This window comes from Camarhynchus parvulus, chromosome 2, assembly GCF_901933205.1.
Source record: "Camarhynchus parvulus chromosome 2, STF_HiC, whole genome shotgun sequence".
Taxonomy (NCBI): Eukaryota; Metazoa; Chordata; class Aves; order Passeriformes; family Thraupidae; genus Camarhynchus; species Camarhynchus parvulus.
The window spans coordinates 134,210,232-134,235,481 of record NC_044572.1 but is presented as its reverse complement, the minus strand read 5'-3'; the positions used below and the strand labels follow the sequence as shown (position 1 = coordinate 134,235,481).

Sequence of the window (25,250 nt, the reverse complement as noted above, 5' to 3'; positions counted from 1 at the left end):
GAGCCAATCCCAGCTGCTCCAAGATGGACCCGTTGCTGGCCAAGGCTGAGCCCGTCAGCCATGGTGGTAGTGCCTCTGGGATAATAAACTGGAAAAGTATAAAAAGCTGCTGCACAAGAACTGCAACCAGAGAGAAGAGTGAGGCTGTGTGAGAGAAACCACTCTGCAGACACCAAGGTCAGTGAGGAAGAAGTGGAAGGAGGTGCTCCTGGTGCCAAGGGCAGAGAGTCCTCTGCAGCCTGTGGTGAAGACCATGGTGGTACAGGTTGTTCCCCTGCAGCCCATGGAGGCCCCTAGGGGAGCAGAGATCCACCTGCAGCCTGTGAAGGACCCTGTGCTGGAGCAGGTGGATGCACCTGACGGAGACTGTGATGGCATGGAAAGTCCATGCTGGAGCAGGCTCCAGGTAGGACCTGTGATCTCATGGGGAGAGGAGTCCACACCGCAGCAGGTTTGGTGGCAAGACTTGTGACTCCGCTGGGCACCCACGCTGGTGCAGTTTCTTGTGAAGGACTGTGACCTGTGGAAGGGAGCCACTCTGGAGCAGTTTGTGACAAACTGCAGCCTGTGGAAAGAACTCACCTTAGAAAAGTTTGTGAAGGATTGTCTCCTGTGGAAAGGACTCCTTGCTGGAGCAGGCGAAGAGAATGAGGAGGAAGGAGAAGCAGAGAGGCCTCAACCTCCATTCTCTGTCTCCTGTGCCACTGGAGAGGGGAGGACGGAGTGAACAGTGGGAGTGAAGTTGAGCCTGGGATGAAGGGAGAGTTGGGGGGGAATGTGTTTTAAGATTTAATTTTATTTCTCATTACCCTGGTCTGATTGGCAGTAAATTAAACTCATTTCTCCAGCTTGAGTCTGTTTTGCCTGTGACAGTAATAGGTGAGTGATCTCTCCTTGTGCTCATCCTCTCGAGTGAGCCTCATGTTTTCTCTTCCCTGTCCAGCTGAGGAGGAAAGTGACATGTCGAGTGGCTTTAGTGGGCATCTGGCATCCAGCCAGGGCAAACCCACCACAACAGGCCACTGTAAATGGTAATGGTGATGAGATAATCAAAGCAAATTACTCCAGTGGCCTTCAGGGTGGATGACTTGCTTTCCAAGCTTATGGGGAAATTTTGAACTATGTATACATCATGTATTTTTCTTCAAATAAAGCATACCTATGGAGTGAAAATTGAAGAATTATTTTAAAATTATTAGTTTGAATTTTAAATTACTAAATTGTAAATAAATAATTGTTAAAACAGTTTTTTTCTTTTCCCTCCAGCTGTAGCAGAAGTGCAGCTTCGTGATGATCAATATACCCTTGACCACATGCGTGCTTTTGGCATGTATAATTATCTTCACCTTGATTCCTGGTACCAGGATAATGTCTACTATGTTGATCAGTTTGGAAGGGTTATGAATCTGTCAGTGACTCTGGTAAGAATAAAATCTTTTTTTTTTTTAACCACTGGATTGGAAAAGATGGGAGCAGACGAGATAGAAAATACTGCAAGTAGGATCCAAATGCAAAAATTGGGGGAAGCTATTGCCATGAAGATAGGTGGAAGATATTTCAACAAAAATGCATTTCACCAGGAAGAATAAAAGGATTTTAAGAGAAGTTTCTGACTTCTTTATGTTAAAAATATTGCATTAGTGTTGCTACAGTGTGTGTTGCAATAGCCCTGTACCCCTGCTTAAGGGGACAGGAGCACTCAAGAGTTGAAGATGCTTGTGGCCAAAAGGAAAAACAAAAGCCAGAGGGTTCAAAAAAGCTTACAGAGGTTTTTTAGTGAGTTACATATGTGGTATGGAAATTGAAATGTTAGTCCCTGGCCTCCTAGTACAAACAGAGTAGTGGGTTGATGGGATGTTCAGGGTCCTGGAGGTGCTGCCTGGGCTTGATGGGAATACTTGTTTATGGGTCAGTTTCTCCACTTGGAAAATAGGTGACTCACTTTCCACACACATCAGTTATCAGTTATGTGAAGTTTGTTCTTTCAGTCCCTTCTGGAAATAGGTTGGAGGGCTTAAGGGGTCTCTAGTGGTCATATCTCCCCCCTGCAGTCCATGTCCACATCCACTTCTTCACATATATGCAGTTCCTACAGCATGCAATGCTGTACTGTGCTGTGCTTATCTCTAGGAGCCAGAACAAGGACATTTGTCCCAGAAAAGTGCTGTCCTACCTCTGTGTGACCCCTGTCTCCAGCCACATCCTGTTCTTTCTTACAGTGTGTTATTATCAACAAACCTTGGTTGAGTCCACAGTGTATGGCTATCACTGCTGGAGACATACACATTAGCTCTTTTCTTTTAGGCTTCTACATAGTGGTACATCTGCTTCCATTCTGGGCAAGATGGACATGATGACAAGCTGAAGGAAAGGAAGATGCTTTTTCTCTAGTTACTTTTCTCTTTCTCTCTGGTATTTCTTGATGTTTGTTTGCTAGCTTGAAAACCCAGTCATTGTATGTATGTTAGAATTAGAAATGCTTGATCTAGACATCATTTGTTGGAGGCAAAAAGATGCTGGTGGCCGTGAGGGAAGTTGAAATAGTGTAAGCAAGCTAGACCAAGTCTGAAATTTCTGCTTTTATACTGGTGGTCCTAAGTAATCAAGCAGTATTTCTTTTGAGCCATTTGAATGCTTGGATGCTTTCGTTTCCTTTACAAAACTATACTTCATTTCAGAGAGGGAAGGGCATGGTTCTATGGACACCATGTTTCTGGCACGTAACAGTTGTAGTGCTTGGGCATTAAGAAAGAAAAGACTGTGTGGAAAGGAGAATGCCTGTTTTCATACTACCTGAGTTTGACTCATAATCCTGTCGGACAAAAGAAAACACAAGGCTATGCGTGGGTTTTTGAGAGCATGTGGCTTAGCCTGTGCAAGGTTCTGGGGACAGAAATTACTAGGTCAGGACTAAACTAAGAAAAATTCTGAAACTGTAGTTTTAGATTTTCAGGAAGTAAAGGTTTCCAGAGCATGGTAGGGTGAGAATGGAAGGTGCAAAAGATTCCTTTCCTTTTCATAGTATGTAGCAGTTGGAGACTTTGGCAGACTCTTACTGTGACAAAATAATCTTCTAGGACTTCTTCCAAAACTTTTGAGATCATCTGGATTCCTAGTAGAAACAGCTAAAAGAAAGCCTTAACAGTGGCTTGTCATAATCTCATTTTTTGTTTTATCCTTTGAGGTTGGTTAACTGTGGATGTGGATTGCTGCTGGATGCCCACCCAAACACTCTCTCACTCCCCCTATTCAGCAAGATGGCAAGAAAAAATGAGAGAAAAGCTTGTGGATGATGATAAAATTAGGGAGATCACTTACCAGTTACCATGATGGGCAAAACAGACTTGACTTTGGGGAAAATTATTTAATTTATTGCCAATCAGGACTATTGTAGGATGATAGGAAAGAAGATCACACGAAGCTTCTAACAGGAACAAGCTCCATTGTTCAGAAACTTGTACTTGCTCCACTGTGTGCTTTTCCATGAGCAACACTGTGGATATCTGTCCCCTGTGGGTTTCAGGAGGACAGCCTGCTTTTCTGTGGTCTGCTCCAAGGGCTGCAGGCAAACCTCTGTTCCACACCATTGGCTTAGCTGCAAGCTCAACTATCTGCTATGAAGAGTCCAGTGGAGCCAGCTGGAAGTGGCTGTATGTGCGCTGGGCAGCCCTGGCCCCTCCTCAGTGAGGGCACCCCTGCAGGTCCCCTCTGCCTGCACAACACAGATACTCAATACCTTTCCTTTACTAGGAGGGCACTATGTGTGTAAATCTATTTCTTAGCAGATAAAAGATTTTACAGCAGCCTATAAATTGAGACAAGAAATATTCTTCTCTAGGATCTATTTCAAAGTAATGGCATTTGATTAATATCTGGCGGTCACAAGTTTTGGTTCCACCTGAAGGGGAAAATAAAACTGATTAAGCTGTGAAATAGACACCATCTTGTGTCCTAATACATGATACTGTTCTGTTTTGTAAAGGAAACATGTTTGCATATGAATAATTCCTTTGAATTTGTGTTCAGAAACGTCAACAAGGTGTCTCATTACAAATGTGCCCAGCCATATATTAGTCAAATGTATATTAAAAATAGCATTGGTTTTGGACAAGTACAGCTTACAATTAAAATTAATGTCAGTCTTCTTTAAAACAGAAGATGGAACAGGGTGATGAGTTCATCCTAAAATCAGTGTGAAAGAGCACATAGACTTTCTAGTACATCATTATTTCTAGTTCTATTTCTTATTTTGGTTGCAGCTTTGATTCTAATATGAAAGTGTGTTGATTATCATATATCATGAATTATCCCTGCAACTTCGTGTTTAAAAAGATGTCATCTGTGAAGGAAAAGAAGTGCATATAACACCTTGCCACTTGTTCAAAATCACACATAATTGAAAAAAGAAATGTGATGAACACAAGCATTTCTTCTGTGTTGATGGATGAGTATTCAGGTGGGTTTTTTATACCAGATTGAGGAAATTGTTACTTTTAACTTGGCTGGAAATACTGTCTAATAGCTTTAACCTTCTCCTCTTACAGCTGTTGGACTTTTTTTATTTGGTATGCCAGCAGCAATCAATACTTTGCTTTAAACACCCAATGGGCAGGGTAGTGACAGGATTACTGACTTGAGATTTTTTTAATTGGTCGGGTTAATTTTATGCAACTTTGTTGATTGCTTGGTGTTTGTAGAATTCCAGTATAGCTGCAAAACATTCATAGTTTTCTATTAAGCAGTTGGACTTGGTTTCTTGACCCTAAAGTTCTTCTTGCAAAGACAACTTGGTTTCTTTTATGCTCAGATAAATAAATTGAAAAATTGTGGCAATAGGTACTCTTTTCACACCTAGTTAAAATCCTTAAAGATAGATATATTTTCATCTCTTTAATTTCCAATAAGAATTAGCTATGGGATACTCTTTCTGTAACTTTCAGTTAACTTTGATTCAGAACACCTGTTAGTGGCACCAGACACAATGTGGGAATTCTATTTCAAGCAAGTCAGAATAAGAAAGCTGATAGAGAACAACAAAATCTTTCAGTGTTGTGTTTAATGGTGTTAAATACATGTCTCTTTGTTATTCAGAATGCTTGGTAAGGACTTTTTTCAGTTAAAGAGATGTGTCAAATGCCTAGGTATTTTGATTTTTCATAAAAACATGGTCTTGTATTTGTTATTTGTACTTTGTGGGAATTGCCGTATGACTTACAGCTTTTTTTTTCCTTTCTTTTTTTATTCCTTTATTCCTTTCTCATTCCCAGTTATTTCCTTTAAAAAAATGAATTTTTGTTTTAAATATTTTATAAAATATCTCGTGTTTGTACAGTATTGTCATTTAGCCCAGCTGACAACTAAATACAATGCAGCTGTTTGCTCACTGCCACTCCTCCATCCCCAGTAGGATGGGAAGGAGAACCAGAAAAGGTAAAACACACAGATTGAGGTAAGAACAGCTTAACAAGTTATATAAAGCAAAATATAATAATAACAACAACAAAAGTAATAATTATAGTGAAAGAGAGAGAAATAAAGAAGGAAAAAAAAGTGATGGACAATACAGTTGCTCACCAGCACTGACCAATGCCTGAGCAGTGCCAAGTTGTTTTAGCCAGTTCTTGCTGGTATAATACATGGCTACAGACTCTCACCATCCCCTCATGCTTCTAAAGCAGGGAGTTGCTATTACCCCAGTTAACCACCTAGTGAACAAAGAAACTCAGTCAAAAAGCTAATCTGACAAAATGGGATTCTAATCTGACACAATGAGATTGATAGGAGGTTTTGTTTCATCTTCAAGGAAGTCCATCCTTTTCATTGTCAAAATGAGATTAGAGACTGTTCTTATAAATGCCTAAAGTTAAATTAGTGAACAGAAATGTTGTGAAGAAGATTATTTCCTTTCTTGCCTATTGAAAGGAAATTTTTAAGGCATTGTAGTAAAGATCATTTTTCATTTTTTTTAGGAGATTGAGTTCTGAAATTCCTGCTCAATGCTGATAAATCTGATGTGATCTTTAGAAGATTAGGTAGTTGATAATTTTTTATTTTAATTGCATCCAAAACTATTTGAAGCTTACTTTTAAAATTCACTTGAAGGCTGACAAAAGTGTGGTCTTTGTAATGTTATACAGTATAGCCCTGTAGTCACCGTTAAGAGGAATGATGCTTCCTCTTTCTGTGATAAGATACACAGGATTTTGACTTTTTTTTCCTAGGCTTAGTAATCACTGCTAGTTACAATGGAAAACTCTTCTACTTCATAGGAAAAAAAAATGCCTTTCAGTGAAATCTAAAAATTAAATAAAATGCGAGGAAGCCAAAATTTATTGTATCTTGTGATTGTGTGATATTTGTTTGGGTTGTGGTTTTGGTTTGTTTGGGTTTTTTCCTTTTAATTCTTTCATTCTCCCTTTCTGAATGTGTTATAAATTAGCAGAATAGTCCAAGGGGTGTAGGGATACCACAAACTGATCCTGAATGCTTCTAATAATTAAAAATTTGTGAATTTTCCATTGCAGGTTTCATAATCTTCTTGTACACACAGTAATCTCTAATATTAATTTAAGTAGGCCCAAAAGGCAGGCTATCTGTTTGTTATCTGGTCTTTTTTTGCTCTTGCTTAATAAAATGGTACTTACCCAAATACAATTTCTCTTGCTTACCTTTCAGCGTGTGTTAAATGCACATCTGAGTTTACTAACATCTGGAAAATAGGAATGTTTTGAAATGCCCTCGAAGGCAGGATTCTTAATAAATGAGGCCAGTGCACGCTTTGCATGCACAGTGTGCTCTCTCTGTGTTGCATTCACGTGCCCAAGTGGAAAGGACTCTTTTGGAGACAGTCCTGTGTATGTATATTTTTGCCTGCCTTATTTCACAGAGCAGAATGAGTAAGTTTCTTTTGCTAGAAGCAGATTATTTCCCCCAAGCTACTGATTGTTTGCGTGAAAATAGGACAGAAGATGTTTAAATGATTTGTGGCTGAATATTGGAGGTCCATAATGAGAGACAGTTTTAATCTTGAATGTTTTCACTGCTATTTCTTAGTCTCATGCCTTACTATATTAAAGATGGACCTGAGACTAAGAAATATTTTCTGTCACAGGATCAAAAATTACTTGTTTCCCACCCAGGTTGTCAATACAAAAGTATGCTTCTGTTTTTGCTTCCTTTTACATACTTGTCAATATCTTCAAAACTGTCCCTGTAATATTTTTCAAATTATGTTTTTCTATTTTTACAAATACATTTCTCTGTAAATATATTTTCATTTTAGTGACAGCAATGCTGATTTTTAGTAATGAGGGAAGAACTTCCCTCTTGTTAAACAGAGGTTTCTGATTTGTGGACCTTCAGAAATAATTGTAGATCTACTGACTGGAAATGAGCTTAGTAAAATAAAACAAAATATAGTTTCATTGGTTCTATAACCATTTTTTATGTTTTCAACATGGTCTATTTGTTGTTGGGTTAAGAAGATAGATGTGGTTTAAAAAGGGATTATCTCTAAAGGTCAGTCAGGCACCTCCTTTTTTTTCAGAAATAATTATATTGTTCAAATACATGTGGGTACACTAGCTTGTAAAATACCCATGAAACCCGTTTTATCTAATTTTGTTTCATATATGGTACATATATATAAAAAACACTCTGTAAATTAGGGGAAACAACCATGACTTCCTGAGAAATGTTCCCCCAAAGATACAGAAAAGAACAGGAATTGCTTTTCTTTGTTATTACTGGAAGACGTCTTTGAAGACTGCAGATCAGATTCTGCAGTCTATGAATCTGTAAGAGGGACAAGATGGAGAATATGGTGTGGGTTTGGATTTTTTAAATTATATTTTTGTTTATTTTAGAATCTTAGAACAGCCCAGATGAAGGGATCTCAAAATATCCTGTAGTCCAAACTTTCATGGTAAAAGGAGCCTAGATGAGGTTTTCTAGCACTCTGTCCAGTTCTGTCTTGAAAAACTCCAGTGATGGAGTTCCTGCTGTGTCCCTGGGGAGGTTGTTCCAGTCACTGATTGTTCTCATTATAAAAATTTCTCTTATGTCTAGATGAAACCTCTTCTAATGCAACTTTCAGCTGTTGTCCCTTGTGTTCTCTGTGTGGCTTCTTGTGAAGAGAGAGCTCCTGATCTCTTTGTGGCTGCCCTGGAACACTGCGATGTGATCTCCCCTGAATCTTCTCCAGGGAGATGAAGCCTAACTCCTTCAATCTTCTCACACAGGAGAGATTCTCCAGTCATTTGATGGTGTTCATGTCCTTTGCACCTTTTCGAATCTCTCCATGTCTTCTTTCAACATTACTCCAGGTGGGGCCTGTCAACCACTGTGTACAATGGGATGATCACATCTCTTATCTCTGTTAGTGATACTTGTGCAGATGCAGCCCAGGATCCAGTTTACCTTTGGTGCTGCAGCATTGCCCTGCTGGCTCATGGTCAGCTTGTTATCCCTGTTGCCCTCAGGTCCCCTTCATCAGGGCTTCTCCCAGCCACACGGATCCTGGCCTGTTCTGAGCTCTCTGGTTGTTCCATTCCAGGTTGCAGGACCATGCTTGTCTTTGCTTATTTTCCCAGCGTTATTGCTGCCCCACTCTTCCAGGCTCTCTGGCTCTCTTGCCCCATATGTTTCCCTTGTAGGTACACATATCTACCTCATCACCTAGTTTAGTGTCATCAGCAAATGGGGTGAGGGTGCTTTCAATCCTATCATCCAGGTACCTTATGAAGATGTTCAGTGTGTGGGGCCTGGTGTCAACCCCTGAGGGGCCCCACTTGTGACAGACTGCCAGCCCATCTTATTTAACAGCTTCTTAGTTCAGTTGAAAAACTTCAGATGATTAAGTTCTATTTCAGTTATTTAACACATTATAGAGATGTGACTGTAATGTTGCTGAATGTCCAGTTTCCATCTTCTGTTTTTCTGTGAGAATATTTTGTTTGTGCTCTTAATACTGCAGCCCGATCTACTTCATAAGTAGCTGATCAAGCTGTATTGCTAATAAAGCATGTCCTGACTGTTTTTTAAACTGTGACACCAAATTATTTTCAAATCATAAAGATTTTGTTAGAGTTTTCTTTTAACCTAACAAGCCTCTTGGGTATTCAGAGATTACTTCAACACAAAAAATGGGGGTAAATCCTAATCCTAAGCAGGCAGCAGTGTTCCATGAGCCAAATAATGAGCAGAAAGTGAGTCACAAAGCCTTATTCAACAAAGAAAGAGCTGTATGTGAGAGTGAAGGTAGAAGATAAAGAATAATCCCTAAAAGATATGCTGGAAGATATGCCACTGTACTTAATGAAAACAGTTGGAAATCCAATTTTCAGCATGAAAGCAGTTTTTCTTTCTGTTAGAATTATCAGGAAATTAAGAACACCACACGGAGCTAAAGCAAGAATTATGGGAACAATTACTAGAAATATAGATGAAATTGTTAATCTAACATCCATTTTGCACTGTTGTTGAATCAAGCTGATTTGTGTAACATTAACAGAGTAGGAAATAATTGATTTTTTTTGGTAAAATGTAGTGGTATGCATAATTTTTAAAAAATCTGTATGTTTTGATTGTTCACTGAAGAATTATGTCATCTGTACAATTTGTTCACCATAGTGTCTCTGTTTATTCCTGCTCAAAAGCTATGTCTAGTTCAGCTTAAAAAAGATTGCAGTGTGGCACTGCAACAGGATGCCAGATAAACTTACCCTGGCATGTAGTAGAATCACAGTATTGTTTAGGTTGAAAAAGCCTTTTAGGATCATTCAGTCCCACCAGTCACCCAGCACTGCTAAGTCCATCAGTAAACTGTGTCCCTAAGCGCCGTGTCCACACATCTTTGAAATATATCCATTGATGGTGACTGCACCAACTACGCTGGGCAGCCTGTTTTATAGGGTTGTTTCCTTCTGTTGAGGAAATTTTTCCTAATATCATCTAAGCCTCTGCTGGAGCAACTTGAGGACATTTCCTCTTGTCCTGTTGCTTGTTATTGGTGAGAAGAGACCAACCTTTACCTGGCTACAACTTCTGCTCAGGTCGTTGTAGAGAACCATAAGGTCCCCCCTGAACCTTCTTTTCTCCAGGCAAAACAACCCCAGCTCCCTCAGCTGCTCTGCTCCTCACAGGACTTCTGCTCCAGATCCTTCCCAGCTCCATTGCTCTTCTCTGGACACACTTCAGCCCCTCAGTGTGTTTCTTATAGTGTGGGGTCCAAACGTAAACTCAGGACCTGAGGTGCAGCCTCCCCAGTGCCCAGCGTAGAGGGACAGTCATTTCTCTAATCCTGCTGGCCACACTATTTCTGATACAGGCCAGGATGCCATTGGCTTTCTTGGCCACCTGGGCACACATTGGCTTATGTTCAGATGCTATTGACCAGCACTCCTGGTCCTTTTCCATTGGGCAGCTTTCCAGCCACTCTGCCACCAGCCTGTGGTGCTGCCTGGGGTTGTGAGCCAAGGACAGGGCCCAGAACTTTTCCATATTGACCCTCATACCATTGGTGTTGGCCCATCAGTCCAGCCTGTCCAGATCCCTCTGCAGAGCCTAAATACCCTCCAGCACATCAACACTCCTGCCCAGTTTGGTGTCATTTGCAAACTAAGTGAGGGTACCCTCAAATCTCTCTTGCAGATGATTGATAGAAATATTAGACAGGACTGACCCCAATACTAAGACCTGGGGAACGCCATTAGTGACTGGCCACCAATTGGATTTAATTCCATAGTATAATAAGTAATAATGTGATAGAAAAGTAATTTGAAAATGTGGTAGGAATTAGCACAGCCTTTTGTTGCTGGCTAATCATAGGTGTTACTTCTCTTAACTTACTGAATAAAGTGACCACTCTAGAAAAGCTGAGAAATTATATTTGACAGTTGTGCAACAGAATAAGTAAAATTATTTTAAATTTACAGGTGAGTTTTGTATACTAGTTTGAGTACAATTCTGTGGCTTTCATTTCCTTTTAAGTCTCCACATTTTTCCTGGACTAGAATTATTTGAGGTAAGTGATTATTATATAGGAATGCTAGGGGAAAATAAAAGCCTTTTCTAATGCAAAATATAGTTACTTCTTAAAATTGAAGAAAAAGAGTGCTGAAATACCAGTTAGAAAACACTCATAGAAGTCAATTTGATGAATTTCCACCACCTTTTCCACATAAGTTGTAATTATGCTTGCTGCCCACTTTTTTCCAAATATGCTCAATGATACACAAAACTAGTACATTGCTACTGAGATTTATTAATTTGCCTGTAATTTTTACTGAAATTAATAAATACTTCATAAAGTCTTAGTTCATGACTGTTTATAGGACACTGCTCTACAAAAACCAAGAGAAGTTTTCAGGCTACCTACAGACTTGACTGCGTGTGATAATCGCCTTTGTGCCTCCATGCATTTCTCATCCTCCACGTGGGTTACCCTTTCTGATGGTACAGGAAGACTGTATTTAATTAAATCAGGCAAGCGTGGAAGCAGTGCATCTGAAAAGTGGGAGGTATGTCCTGCAATAAATAATATATTTAGGAACAGTAAATATATCCCTGTCAAAGTTATCTAGCTGAATTAATAATGGTATTTGTTATCCTGCTTGGACACAAAAAATGCAATTGTTACATTTCTACCTGAAGCGGTGAGTCTCATTGTCTGTGGTTAGTTCCTTTTTGTTTATGAAGATGAATCTGGTAAAAAGTGCCTGCATTTTGTATCAGTTTTCTTTACTAGAGGGTAGTTTCCTAAGAAACCACAGATGTTTTAGTATTGACAGAAACGTAGGTGTATATACTGAAGTGGAAGATTTCAACATGATGGATTAGCTCCTTTCTCTACATCTTTCAAGAGTTCAGTAAAGGAAATTGATCATCCTTTTTTTAGATGCTTGGTAATAAATACCATCTGGGGTTTTTTCCGTATGAGAATGCTCATAAAATAAGTTACATTGAAGTTGTCAGTGTAACAAAAATACAAGGTTTATATTTGACGTTCTGTCATCATTTAAATTGACTTGTTGAGTATGTACAGCATGCAGTTTAAAGTTGTTTAGAGTAATATCACAACCCTATAAATCCTCAAACTTTATCAGGTTTCAGTAACAACAGCCAGATTAAGTCTATACTCATTCAACTGCTGCAGCTTGAATTCTTTGTAATTTATCCTTTCATTTGTTCTTTCATTTTCATGTGTTAATCTTCTAGCAAAAAATGCTTCTTTTCTTCTTCTCTGTTGGTTGGACTAATTTTGTTTTTATCTTCAGTTTTTTACTGAATGACTACTTTTTGAAAAAAGCTGGAATACATGGTTTTTAGATTTAAAGCTTTCAGCTATAGGTACCAAATGTTTCATGCTATAAGATATGGAGTCCTTCTGTATAAAATTAATGAAATAATTTTCTTATATAAATAATTTTTATGAATTAATGGCATTTATAGCTTTAAGTTCATAATTAATGACATTTTATATTCACAGTGGTACCTAATAGCCTTTCAGTATGACGGTAATAGTTATGTATTCTGCCTACCTAATTCGGATATTGAAGGGACTTTTCCAATCCATGTACATAAATAAAAATTCCAGAACTTCTAACCCTAGCTTCTCGTGAACATGAATATTGTTCTCCTTCATTTCATTATAGTCTTTTATTTCTTCTTTATAGAGGAGGAAAATGGGATCTCTTGCAAAGCTAAATATAATGGGACATTTGATTATTGAACACTGGCAATGGTGCTTTGGACCTTTATGTCTTCTTTCTACATGTCAAGGTCTACAAAGATTTTCAGAATGTTGAATTATCTAGAGAACTAGTGAGAGCCTTGGGGAAGTGCCTGCATTTTCATCTTGAATGTGAGACTGTTTGCCCAGTTTATAGGCAATGTTTGTGGACCCTTTTGTTCTCATCAGTTGCTGTACGTCTGTTTATTGCAATGCTAAACAGCCACAATGCAGATAGGTTTGAGGATCTTTGTGCTTTGTTTAATGGACTCTTATAATGACTGTTTAATATAAACAATAATGTTTACAAACATTTCAGTACAGTAGCTTGATAGCCACAGAAGGAGGAACCAGAATTGTATGACATTTGTGGGTTCATGTTGGCAGAGAGGTTTGTGGAAGACAAACTGTTAGTAATTTGACATTCACCGAAACCCTTCCCTGCTTTCTGTAAAAGAGCAAGGCTTCCATCTTTAACTGTCTGACTTTTTATTATGTTTTTGTCTTCTAGATTGTGTTTAATGAAGAACTAGGAAGTCCATTTATTGTAGCACACAGTGTTTCATTTGTGAAATCTGATGCACATTCACTAGCTGTGCTGCTGCTTAGGGTAGAAAAAGATGAACTGGATACAAAAGGAAGTGGATTTCATGTTACTTTGGAATGGGTTACAATTGCAGAAGGAAAAGAGGGTAAGTGTTTTACGTTTATATTACTGGTGAGTAATGTTTAAAAAAAATAAAAATCATATTTTTATTCTTTGTCTTAGAAGTGATTTTCCCACAAGTTCTGATATTTCTTTTGCACAGCTTAGATTTTACACAGGTAATTTTTTCTTATATTTTGAGATCAAGTTATTGGTTGTAGACCTAAATTTTGACAGATATTTGGAAAACAGGAAGTAAAGTTTTGCACTTGTGTCATTAAGATAATTAGAAAACAAGATAGCACATTACTTGAATGTTATGAAATACAGTTTCTGTTTAGCTTGGTCTTGTACAATCGAGGTTATACAGAACTATTTCTAACTAATGTCTGTAGTATTTTTTAAAACATTTTACAGCTGGATATGGGTCTTTGGTTGGTTTTTTTGTTGTTGTTGGTTTTTTTAACTTCCAATAAATGATGTAGGGGATTGGAAGTAGTGTGAGATAAATGTAAGACCTGCAGCATAAAAAGTAAATACTGCATATTCTACATTTTCCTGCAATAAGAGTATGAAGTTATTCCATTAATTTTAGACCAACATATTGAAAACATATTAGTTAGTATATTAATACCTATTAATTAATATTTTATCCTATAAAGTTTTACAAATTATACTTTATATATTCAATATGACCATATATATGTACATTAAATATCATGATTTACATGAAGGATACAAAACCCCATGTGTCACTGATTTAAAGATGTGTGGATTAAATTAATAGGCATTCTTGGAATGACTGATACGGTCTTGCTCATTATGTTGCAAGAAATAAAATTTTGATACTGACAGAAACACAAGATCTTTAACTAGTTGAACTAAAGAGCTGAGACATACGGTAATGTTACTAGCCAAATGTTCTTCCATCTCCTTCATACATAGTATGGATAACATAGCATGGGATAGAATAATTCATTTAGAAGTGACTTAAAACTGTCATCTAGTCCAACTGCCTGACCAGTTAAAGCCTTGTTAAGAGCATTGTCCAGATGCTTCTTCAACACTGTTAGATGGGACTTTGACCATCTCTCAAGGAAGCCTGTTCCAGTGTTTAACCACACTCTCAGGAAATAAATGCTTCCTGATGTCCAGTCTGAACCTCATCTGATGCAGCTTTGAACCATTCCAAATATGTCCTGTTACTGGATACCAAGAAGAGCTCAGCATTTCAGTCTCCACTTCCTCTCCCTGGGAAGACTGTACAGCAATGAGGTTGTCCCTCAGTCTCATTTTCTCCAAACTAGACAGGCCTCACCTAGTCTTGACAAGACATTCTTTCCAGACCTTTCACCAGCAGTGTTGCCCTCAGTGGCTTTAGTTGTTTCCTGCTGTTGAAACCTTGGATGATGGAAATATTTCTCAGAAAGCCACATGAGACTAACTGCCTTATGCTTTTGTGGCAAGCTTAACAAGAGAAAGAAACCTCTGAACATTACTGTTCAGAAAAACTGAATCAGTAACACTGTCAGTATAGAACCCGAAGACTGTTACTCATGAGAGCACCAACACAGGCTTTTATTGTGTTTTTAATACTTTACACTTTCATTAAAAATTCTTTTTTACATTGTGTGTTTTATAACTTATGACAAATATTCTTGCAATCCCTAAAAGTGGATTTAAAAATCTTTCAAAAAGTCTTGCCAGTACTCCAGCATTTCCAGGGAACAAAAAATGTTTGAAATTACTGTCAGTAGAGATGCAAATAACTAAATTCAAAGGAATCTTTAATTAGTAAGAGAGAAATAATTTTTTATTTCATTTAAATAAACATCTTGTGAATCAGACTGATGTATGAACCAGTCTCAAAGATAAAAGCTGTTTTGAGGAATTACAATAATCCACAATCTCTTTCATCAGTAGTCAATTGCTGTTGCTCGCTTTTCCTTGAAACTCTGTCTGTGAATGCAGTTTATCAAATCAGATTTTAGTAAAAGTAAGTAGTTAAGCAACAGGCCATTCCTTAAATACCAAAATCTGTGCTTCATCAAAGCAAAGCCTTAAAACATGAGTATGTCTCTTGACACCAACAAATGTGAAATTTCTGCCATGTTTGGTATACTGGACAAAGGGATCACACTCACCACTGTTGTGTTACCAAAGAGCAAAAGAATGGAAGGAGGAAAATAAGTCAGAATGGAGGCCGTGGTTAGGTCTTTTCATATCTTCTGTGGTACTTCAGCGGACTGTAACAAAGGTGTACCCTTCCAAAGCTGGTTTTCTTTCATTAACTAAACTTTTAGGAATACTTACTGTAAAAGCTTGAAATGAGGAAGCACCATGCTGCCTTATGAGATTCAGAAAATGTGACATGCTTAGCTTTCTTCTTACCTTCTCTACAAGAAAAATATTATTTGTAGAGAGGGTGTGCTGGGCTAGCTGTGATCAGCAAAGACATCGTAAGAATAAAAGGCAGTCTTAGATTAATCCAGTATAACTCACTGGAAAACCATGGTACTGTGATTTAACAGGTAGGATTACATAGTATTTTTAAATGTAATGTGTTCCTTAGATAATAATTTGTCTTCTAGAAATATATTATGACTTTTTAAAAATTTTATCTTATAGGTGATCCTAGATATGAAATCATTAAAAGGAGAGTTTTGCAAGGAAAATCAGTCCCTCATTATGCAGCAATAGAGCCAAGTGGAGAGGGTCTAATGATTGTTTCCCACAAACCATTCACGTTTATGCAAAGTGAAAGTGACAAATTAGAAGAAAATGATGATGCAAAAGTATCAAATGAAAAGAAAGGTAAGACTTAGTCTGACAGCTTATGATAGGCTGCTCTCTTCTTTGACTTAGGACATCTCTTGTTGGTTTAGCATTTGTTTGGAAACTCTAGCAATGAAAGTTTTCATATCTGTCTTATGGACAGATTGATTTTTGTTTGTTTGCTTTTACTTGTGGCAGTTGTACTGCACATAAACCTATATTAGGTGCAATTTTTTGGACAGGAGACACTTGAAGAATTTTGTTGTCTTAAAAAGATATTTTGCAGACAGACGTATAATAAGTTTTTGATATTAGTTGGATTGCTAATGCCTAAGTTTAGGCATCTATCTGAAGTACTCAAATTAAGAAACCCGTCTTCCTAGATGGGAGGGAGCCATGGACTTCCCCAAACTGTTACTCATCAGAAAGCTTTTTGATATGTAATTTATTCCTACCTCTCCAAAATTTAAATAATTATTTTGAAAAATCGTTTTAAAGAGTGAGACTCTTGTAAAAGATTCTATTTGCTCCAGTGGGAAAGCCGTTCAGAAAATCTTCAACAAAATGCATTCATACTTTTTTTTTCTTTGCAATCAAAACAAAACTAAGCATGTAAAAACCTACTAATACAGTTGTTTATTTCTAAGTATCACTAAGTTCCGTAATGCCTATGTTTATGTAATTATGTTGGATTATTTCACATTTGATTTCTGTTTCTGCATATGAGGCATTTGTTAGTAAACACATTCTAACAAATTCTCTCTAAGGATAGTAGCACAATCTTTGCCAATAGTGTGAAAACCTATTTGGAAAACAATACAAAAGGATCAAATTTCTGGAATGTGTTAATGTTAAACACTGTGACAACTGTGATATTGTACATGTAATTTCATTAAGAATAGTCTCTATGTATAAATCTCGAGTCAAAGGAGTTCTTCAGTGCGCTGAGCACCATCATGCAGTTGCCTTTTCCTAACCCTAATGTAGGCTCTAGTTTTATTTGCACAGTTATATAAAATTGCAGGCGTAATGAACTTTCAATATCAGATACAGTTTGTGTCAGTGTTCACAATTTTGAAGGCTGTCATGTCTCAGTAATAGTTTCTGGGGAAGTATAATTATAGCACCTGTGACTGATCCATTGCAAGCAGAGCAGTTGTAACAAAGGGCAACAGTGCAAGAGTCCTTCCAGAGTCACAGTTGCTGGTATGAGGCTTTGATCAGTGGAATCTTGGGTTGGGTTCTGACAACTTGAGAGCTTTCAAGGGGAACCCATACTTTAGTTTTTCTTAAAATAGAAAGGCAACTTGTACAAGATTGCTCTTCAGAAAATATATTCATCTATATTTGTATTTTCTGTGGATTACCCCTCATGCTGTCATAGCCTTCTTTTTGTATAAACATTTATCTTAAAAGGCCATTTCTTCTAGCAGTTTAGTAATCAGACAGCTTCTAAACACAGTAATAAAAGTTGATCACTACCTCTGGGCAAGCAGTTCTATTTCATCTCTATTAGCTGAGGCAGATTAAGACTACTTAGTCTTATAAAATAAGTTCTATTGAGTAGTCAGCATAGTTTCTGGCAAAATATATAAGGAAAAATGTTCACATGTCTGAATGATATGTACTTCTAGCATGCAGTAGCTTGTCACAGAATCACTAGGTTGGATGAGACCTTCAAGATGATCAAGTCCAGCCCAGCCCTAACACCTCAACTAGACCATGGTACTGAGTGACCCATCCAGTCTTTTTTTAAACGCATCCAGGGATAGCAACTCCACCACCTCCCTGGGCAGACCATTCCAGTACTTTATCACTCTTTCCATAATAAACTTTTTCCTAATATCCAACCCATATTTCCCTTGGCGCAGCTTAAGACTGTGTCCTCTGGTTCTGTCAGTTGCTGCCTGGAGAAAGAGACCAACCCCCACCTGACTACAGCCACCTTTCGAGGAGTTGTAGAGAGTGATAAGGTCACCCCTGAGTCTCCTTTTCTCCAGGCTAAACACCCCCAGCCCCCTCAGTGGTTCCTCACAGGGCTTGTGTTCTAAGTCCCTCACCAGCCTTGTTGCCTCCTCTGGATGCACTCAAGTGTTGCAGTATACGGCACCTGATGTCTCCTCAACCGCATTATTAATCATCAATGTTTCATTGTATTTAAGTACATTTTGTATTCCAATTTCATAATGCTACAGTAAGCTTTAGAGTAACAGTTAATGCCCATTGTATAACTATCAACATATTTGAGTATAGACATGAATATAAATTACTTTCCAAATGAGGGGCACAAACGGATTTGATTACTAAAAAGGTGTTTCTCTATTTTATGTTCAGAATATATTTTGTGTAAATTGTTCAGAGTAAAAGTTAACTTCCACTTTTTCAGAAACACGCTTTCAAAAAATTCCAGGTGTCTCAGCACTGAATGCTGTGGAATCCAGTAATCCTTGTAACCTAGTTTGTGTTTTGCTGCATGTTGCCAATTGTAGACCCTCTCTACTACTGGCAGCAGACAGAAGATGATGTGACCATAACAGTTCACCTGCCTCAAGACATCATGAGAGATGACATAAAAATACATTTTTCCCCTGATAGTATATGTGTTACACTAAAAGACCAGCCTCCTTTGATGGAAGGAACGCTCTATTCGTCTGTGGACCACGAAAGCTGCACATGGATAATTAGAGAGGACAAAAGGTATTCTATATATGTTTTAGGTTTTTTATTGATAGGAACTGATTTTAAAACATATACCATATCTGACTTCTGACCCTTCTGGGATGGTCTCATTTAATGCTACACCCCGTGTCCCTTCTTGCAAGAATGTCTCCTCTCCTGAAAACAGTTCACTGGCTTTTGCTGTCTCAGTACTGTTTCTTTATCTAATTGTGAAAGTAATCCCTTCTTTGGCAGTTATTTTTCAGGAAAAAAACCCACCCAGTATCAAAATGTTAAATATAGATTTGTAAGAACAGTAAACTTAATTGGTTCAACAATTATTTTTTTCACTGTGTTTCAGGATTGATTAGTCTGAATGTACCTTGTTGTATGTGTTAGTTTCTCTTCTACTTTCCACAGGAGAGCATTTTAGTAATAATACAACTAAAATTCTTTAGGCATTACTTATAAATTCCTTAATATATTTTCCTAAAAATTATATATTATGTGCATTATAGAAAATGAATCTGCATGAACTTAACATGCTGTAGACCTCAAATAGAAATGCTCCTGCTTTTATTTGAAAAGTAACTTTTAGGTGCTTTTCTCATTCTGAAATAAAAATATGAAAGAATGGAGAGGGTGCAAAAAATGAATTCAGAGCTCCCTAAAACATAGTCATGTTTTTCTTTGTGCATTGTCTGGTTTTCATACTCTGCCTGAAATGAGCCATGTATTCACTTACCCACGCTGGTCTGGTTATCTCAGAGATATTCACACTCTTTAATGAACTCAAGAAGAAACATGTATACCACCAGGTGATCCACTCAACAGCTCATAGCTGTTTATCTAAAACAAAAGCTACCTTCAAGTTGTGATTAAGATTGGCTTTTTGCAGTTTCCAAAAGGTTAACTGTAAAGCTCAGTAATTCTCAAAAAAAAAAAGATTAGAGGGACTAATATTTTTATATATACTGTATATTAAAATTTGACTGTGATTAAAATATGTGGGGTTGTTGGTTTTTAGGTATCCTGCTGAAAAATAACTCTGAATAACTTGATTTTTATATAAGCTGAATAACTTGATTTTTTTATTACTCATTCCAGTGAGTGTTATTTTATATCAGGCTTTTACTTTAATGAGAAAGGTTAATCCATACTTCAGTGTAATAAGTAGCACTCAGTTCTTAATGTTTGTACTGCAACACTTACATAAATCTGTTGATTAAAAGTCAAAAACTTGCTCCAAATGTCTTCTGTAAAAGTATGCTGTTCCTAGTACCAGTGTAATTGCTTCAGATTTCACTACATAGTTGCTGCTATGGTGCAGTAATTAGTAACTTAGAGGGTTTTCTGTCAGGAGCACTACAGCTGTCATTGCTGAAGAACCTGTAAGTGTATCTAAAAAGTGAGTATGATAAAATTGACTTCAGTTTTACCATTATATCTATGTGTTTGTCCAACACAGTATTTAAATGGAATTACCATGTTGGTGCATCAGGCTGTGTCTTATTTTTCATTTACTTAATTAGTTATTCCCAATAGTTTAGTGATTATACTGGGTTCTCTTTGTGGTTGTTGGGTTTTTTTACTTGTTATGGACATCTTATCTCTTCTGAGGTATTATTTTAGAAAGACAGTATAGATAATTAGTTGAGGTATTATTCCTGAGGTCTATAAAATACAAATCTTTTTGTCCCAGATGTTATTTAGAGGTAGGGCACACTTAAGTAGCTCTAAGAACTACTGCTTATGTTTCAAATAAACCTCTGTAGTAAAATTCTGACAGTCCTTGAATAGATTGCTGTACAAGTGATTTCCTGCCATATTTTAACATTTTAATGAGACTGCTTCAGGATAAATTACACTTACATTGAAAACCCTGAGGTTTGTGTATTAGAAGTCACATCCTTGGTCTGTTTTTCTTAAGAATATTTTTTGTTAGAATAGTTTATTTTATCATTTGAATGCTAATGGTTTCTGTTATGTGATTTTCCTTATTCATTCAGTTTGAAGAGAAGTGCTCTTATGTACATTTAGAGCTTTTTGAATAATCTGACAAATGGATGTAGTGTTTTCACATCGTACTCTTTGTCTTCTCTTTGCATTTTAGTTTGGAAATCTCTCTGATTAAGAAAAATGAGGGATGTCGGTGGACAGAGCTAATTGTTGGTGATACAAGAGGAGAATTCATTATGGACCCCTCCCAATGTTCTGAAATAGCTGAAAGCTTGATGCATCTTACCTCTGAAGTAATGGTAAAGAGTCAAGAATCAAACACTTAAAATTCTTGTGCTTTTGCATGCTGTCTTTTCTTGCTACCCTGATTGCACTGTGTTGACTCAGGTCATCAGTTCTTTTACTATTTATTCATTTTTAATTGAAACTGTAACAAACTACTGGCACTGGAGTTGTGAATGTACTTTGAACAGTAAAACCATCTTCGAGGGGGACTGAATTTAACCTCTATGATGGTGTCTGTGCACCAAACACAAGACTGATTTAACACTGAAAATGAACTTTGTTCCCACCATTTAGGGTGTGCCAGTTTGTTTAAGAGCAATCAATTAAAATATTTTGAAAGGTGTCTGTTTCTTGTTTATCAATAGGTTAGCAAAACTTTTTTACTGTCTTGCTAAGGATACTGTACTTGACCTACAGAGTGTAAATGACATGTTTAAAAGGAAAATCTAGGAAACTATAAACATGGCTCATGAACTTTCTGGCATTTTTGTTATACGGGAAGGCTACTTAAAGTAAAATGTAATTTTTAGCTGATATGCGCTTGATACTGTTTAATTAGAAAATGGCATCTCATCTGAAACTTGTGAATTGTTCCTCCCTGTGACTTTTGATGTATTAGGTTTGGATTATTACTTCCTTTTTAGTAAGGCTGAAAAGTGTTATTAAAACAAATTCTATGTAGTACTTCTGATTGACTTCTCTCTACCTCAGTATTTGTGAGCAAGAGATTGTAGTATATCTTTTGACCTTGGTTTTTTTTTGGAATTTAAATTTCTTTTATGGTGTACTTCACTTCCTACTGAGCTTAAAGTGATGACTTTTTAATCGTAAGTTTTCATTAATTTAAAATAGATTTTAATAAATTAAAATTAATAGCAAAACTAAAATGTGTCATGTATTTAGAGCTGCTTATACAATTAATTAATCTATTTTTAATTGCATTAGTGATGGCAAGATGAAACAAGCCTACACTGATGTGCAATTACTAAATGTGCGTATGTTTTCAAGATTGTATGCTTTTGCTACTTAGAGAATTATTTGGAAGAATTTGGAATTTATCGTCCAGGTTTTAGTGGCTTATGTATTCCTCAAACTGAAATTGATTTTATTGTACCTACCACTTCTGCTGTCCTCCACAGCAGAAATAATTTTACTAATTTTGAGTAATTACATAATAGCTTAATCTTTCAGTATGTATGGATATGCAAATAATTCTTCATGTTCAATTATTCTTTAGGTTGTTTTTTTAATTGTAAAAAGGATTAATTTTTTTTTCAATTGTTTTGATTTTCAGTGTAGTTCATTCTTTTTTTCAGAATCCAAACCCTGATAAGGAGAAGCCACCTTGTAATGCTCAAGAGTTAGAAGAATGTGATGCTTTTCTTGAAGATGGCGCAAGCTTGTGCAGATTTGATGGTGATAGCTTGAAAATCACTCATATAGTAAGTATTGCAAATTATTATAGAAATACTTTAAAACATTTTTTGTTTGGAAATTGACCTCTATTATCAGTACAAAAATTTGTAGACTCTTGAAATCGCATAAATTTCTCCCATAATATCAAATCACAGTAGCAACAGAAAATGTCAATCCATATGTGTCCTTCAATGTCATTTTAAGATAAAAACAAAGCTCCTTTTGTTCTCATTAAAAAAATACATATACTTTCACAAGTGAGCCATTTGAAAAAACAAAGTTATATCAAAGGAATTATAAGGGAAGGGTTCTTTTCAGTGGCATAAAATTCTTTAGATTACTTAGTTTGCATTTCCCTCAGTAATTTTCAGACAGCCTGGTAGAAACCTGACCTTTTTTACTAAGAAGCTGGAGCATAGATCACTTTATAATACTTCTTTGTCAATCCCACTAAAAATAACAGACTGGGGGCAAAATGCTTCATTAACGAGCTTGATCTGGGTTGTAAGCAGCCCTGACTAACAGTAAGCTAGGATTTGATCTGGGCTGTTGCCTAGTGTTGGAAACAGCAAAATCATATGAAAACATTACAGATTAACTCGTTGTTGTGGGGTTTTTGGTTTTTGGGTTTTTTTTTGAAACTGAATGAAAGCAAAAACTACATCATGGTTTTAGCATGGTTTGGGTTGCCTAGTAAGTTGTGCAGCCTCTGTCCTTGATATTTTCAAGACCAGACTGGATAAAGTTCTAACTAACTCAGCCTAAACTACTGCGTCTCACACTGAAGGGTAAGAAATGCCCCAGAGACATTTTACATACCAGGAGGAACATGAGCTCATCACAAAAGGGGTGCTTTTGTGCATCACAAAAGGCTGCTTTCTAGCAGGCAGCAAGACATAGTGGAGCAAGTTTGAACTCCAGGGTGCTTGCAAAGAGTTCTTAAAACAGGTGGCATAAAAGTAATTCAGAGGTTAATGTGTTTAAAGCATTATGGTCAAAGGACAGTTGCTGTGGGTAGGAAATACTAATTTCAGCCTCTTCTATGGGAACTTGCAGTTTTGGTCCTTGTTAGAGTATGTAGAAATATAAATATTTCAGTATATTCTTCAGCATACAGGACTATATTTTCACTTTCATTTAGTTCTTCTTTCAAGCTGTTTGGGTTTAAAATTGTGGGACCTTTTCCTTCAGAAATGGGGCTGGTACAGCTTTTTACCGACAACTCCTAAAAACATTTTTATTGAAGAGTGTGCTAACCTGAAATGTAGTAATTACTTGATTGCAAGTAAATTAAAAATGTTGATATTTCATCATTTTAGTATTCTGACTAATCCTTGTTTCAGTGCTTGCCAGCTTTTACCTGGGAGGGACAGTGTTTCCTCGCCTGTTAGCCCTGCAGAAAACCAGATGTGATTACTTAGAGAGAATCTTTTCCTAACATGAGAAGTTGTAGGTTAGGATCTATCCTAGAGGACCATTTCTGCACAAAACACATTCTCATTTGCTTGTGTCGTGGACATAATGTTTCTCTGAATAATACTCCAAAAAACTTAATTGCATCTCCTTGAAATGTGTGAGGCACCTGTGGTGTATTGAGCTGTTGATCAGTGGGATGCAGCATAATATATTCAAACATTTTGTCAAGTAACAAACATAAAACTGTTGATCATCCAACTTTGGCAGTATGTGTAACAGAATCTGCTACTTGTGCTTTGAATCAATATTTTGTATTTGTCTTGTTTTCAGATTAATCTTGGAAGCAACCAGTATCTTTTCTCAGTTGTTGTGAATCCCAAAGAAATGCCATGCTTCTGCCTGAGGCATGATGTTGATGCTCTTCTCTGGCAGCCTCACTCTGACCAACCAGAGAATATGTGGGAACACATTGCAACTTTTAATGCTTTAGGTAAGAAATTAATTTCTGTGTCACAACCTCTGAGACTTTTCTGTGTGAATACTGCTGGTATGGTTTATGTTGATATTTCACTTACTTAAATCTGAATTGAAAGTTACTATAATTCTGTTGGTAGCAGCATTGGTAGCTTGTTGCACATAGGGAAAACCTTATAGAAAAGAGGCCTTGTAAGACGTGGCTTAGGCCTTGCTGTTCTGGCTAAGCTAGCCTGTTGAATGTCCATGAGAAAAGAATCATAAGAATGAGAATCAGTTTGCATAACAATTTATTTTTGTAAGAAAAGAGATTGCACCTGTGAAAACAAGAAGTCTATCCCATGAGAATGCATGAAGGAAATATGTAAACTGTCTAGAAAGAGGGAGGTTTAGTGGAGACATACACTGGCCATTTACTGACCAGTGAACTGAGTTTCAGTGGATTGTTAACCAGTTAGAGGCAAACACAGTGCCCTCTGATACCATGTAAAAATGAGCTGTGTGCAATAAAAATTCGGCTATTAGGCACAAAGAAAGAAGTGTCTCATCTCATTTCTATCTCTAACATGAGGTCAACAGCAACAGTAGCTTAATTTTAGAAATAAGAGAACATAGAAATGAGATGTTTATGCCCTGGGAGGAAGGCAAGCCTTTTCAGGCCATGTGTAGGATGTAAGCACAGAACTGCATAGTGAAAAGGAGAGTTCCTTGGATAAGTGACCTTGAGTTAGAGACTGAAAACCATAATCACTACCTTAACACTCACACAGAAATCGTCAGGGCAATAGCTGCAGTTAATTGACCGTGTGTCTAGGTCTGTATAATCTTATGGTAAGGTGTTTTAATAAGTGACCTTTAGATTTTTCCTGTCTTGTTGACCCATGTGATAAC

The 25,250-nt window shown here is 37.0% G+C and overlaps 1 protein-coding gene across 2 annotated transcripts in view; it reads left to right on the top strand.

Annotated features, from left to right (window-relative positions):
- The window catches only part of NUDCD1 (NudC domain containing 1), a 38,487-nt gene that overhangs the window by 7,951 nt on the left and 5,286 nt on the right, over nt 1–25,250 (top strand). The window contains exons 2-9 of one of the 2 annotated variants that reach the window (XM_030971450.1): nt 1,267–1,421; nt 11,334–11,519; nt 13,242–13,422; nt 16,005–16,190; nt 18,641–18,848; nt 20,923–21,067; nt 22,370–22,495; nt 24,216–24,375. In XM_030971450.1, coding sequence (XP_030827310.1) covers nt 1,267–1,421; nt 11,334–11,519; nt 13,242–13,422; nt 16,005–16,190; nt 18,641–18,848; nt 20,923–21,067; nt 22,370–22,495; nt 24,216–24,375 — 1,347 coding nt within the window. The remainder of the gene's footprint in view (nt 1–1,266; nt 1,422–11,333; nt 11,520–13,241; nt 13,423–16,004; nt 16,191–18,640; nt 18,849–20,922; nt 21,068–22,369; nt 22,496–24,215; nt 24,376–25,250) is intronic. The other variant, XM_030971451.1, reaches the window with a different exon arrangement.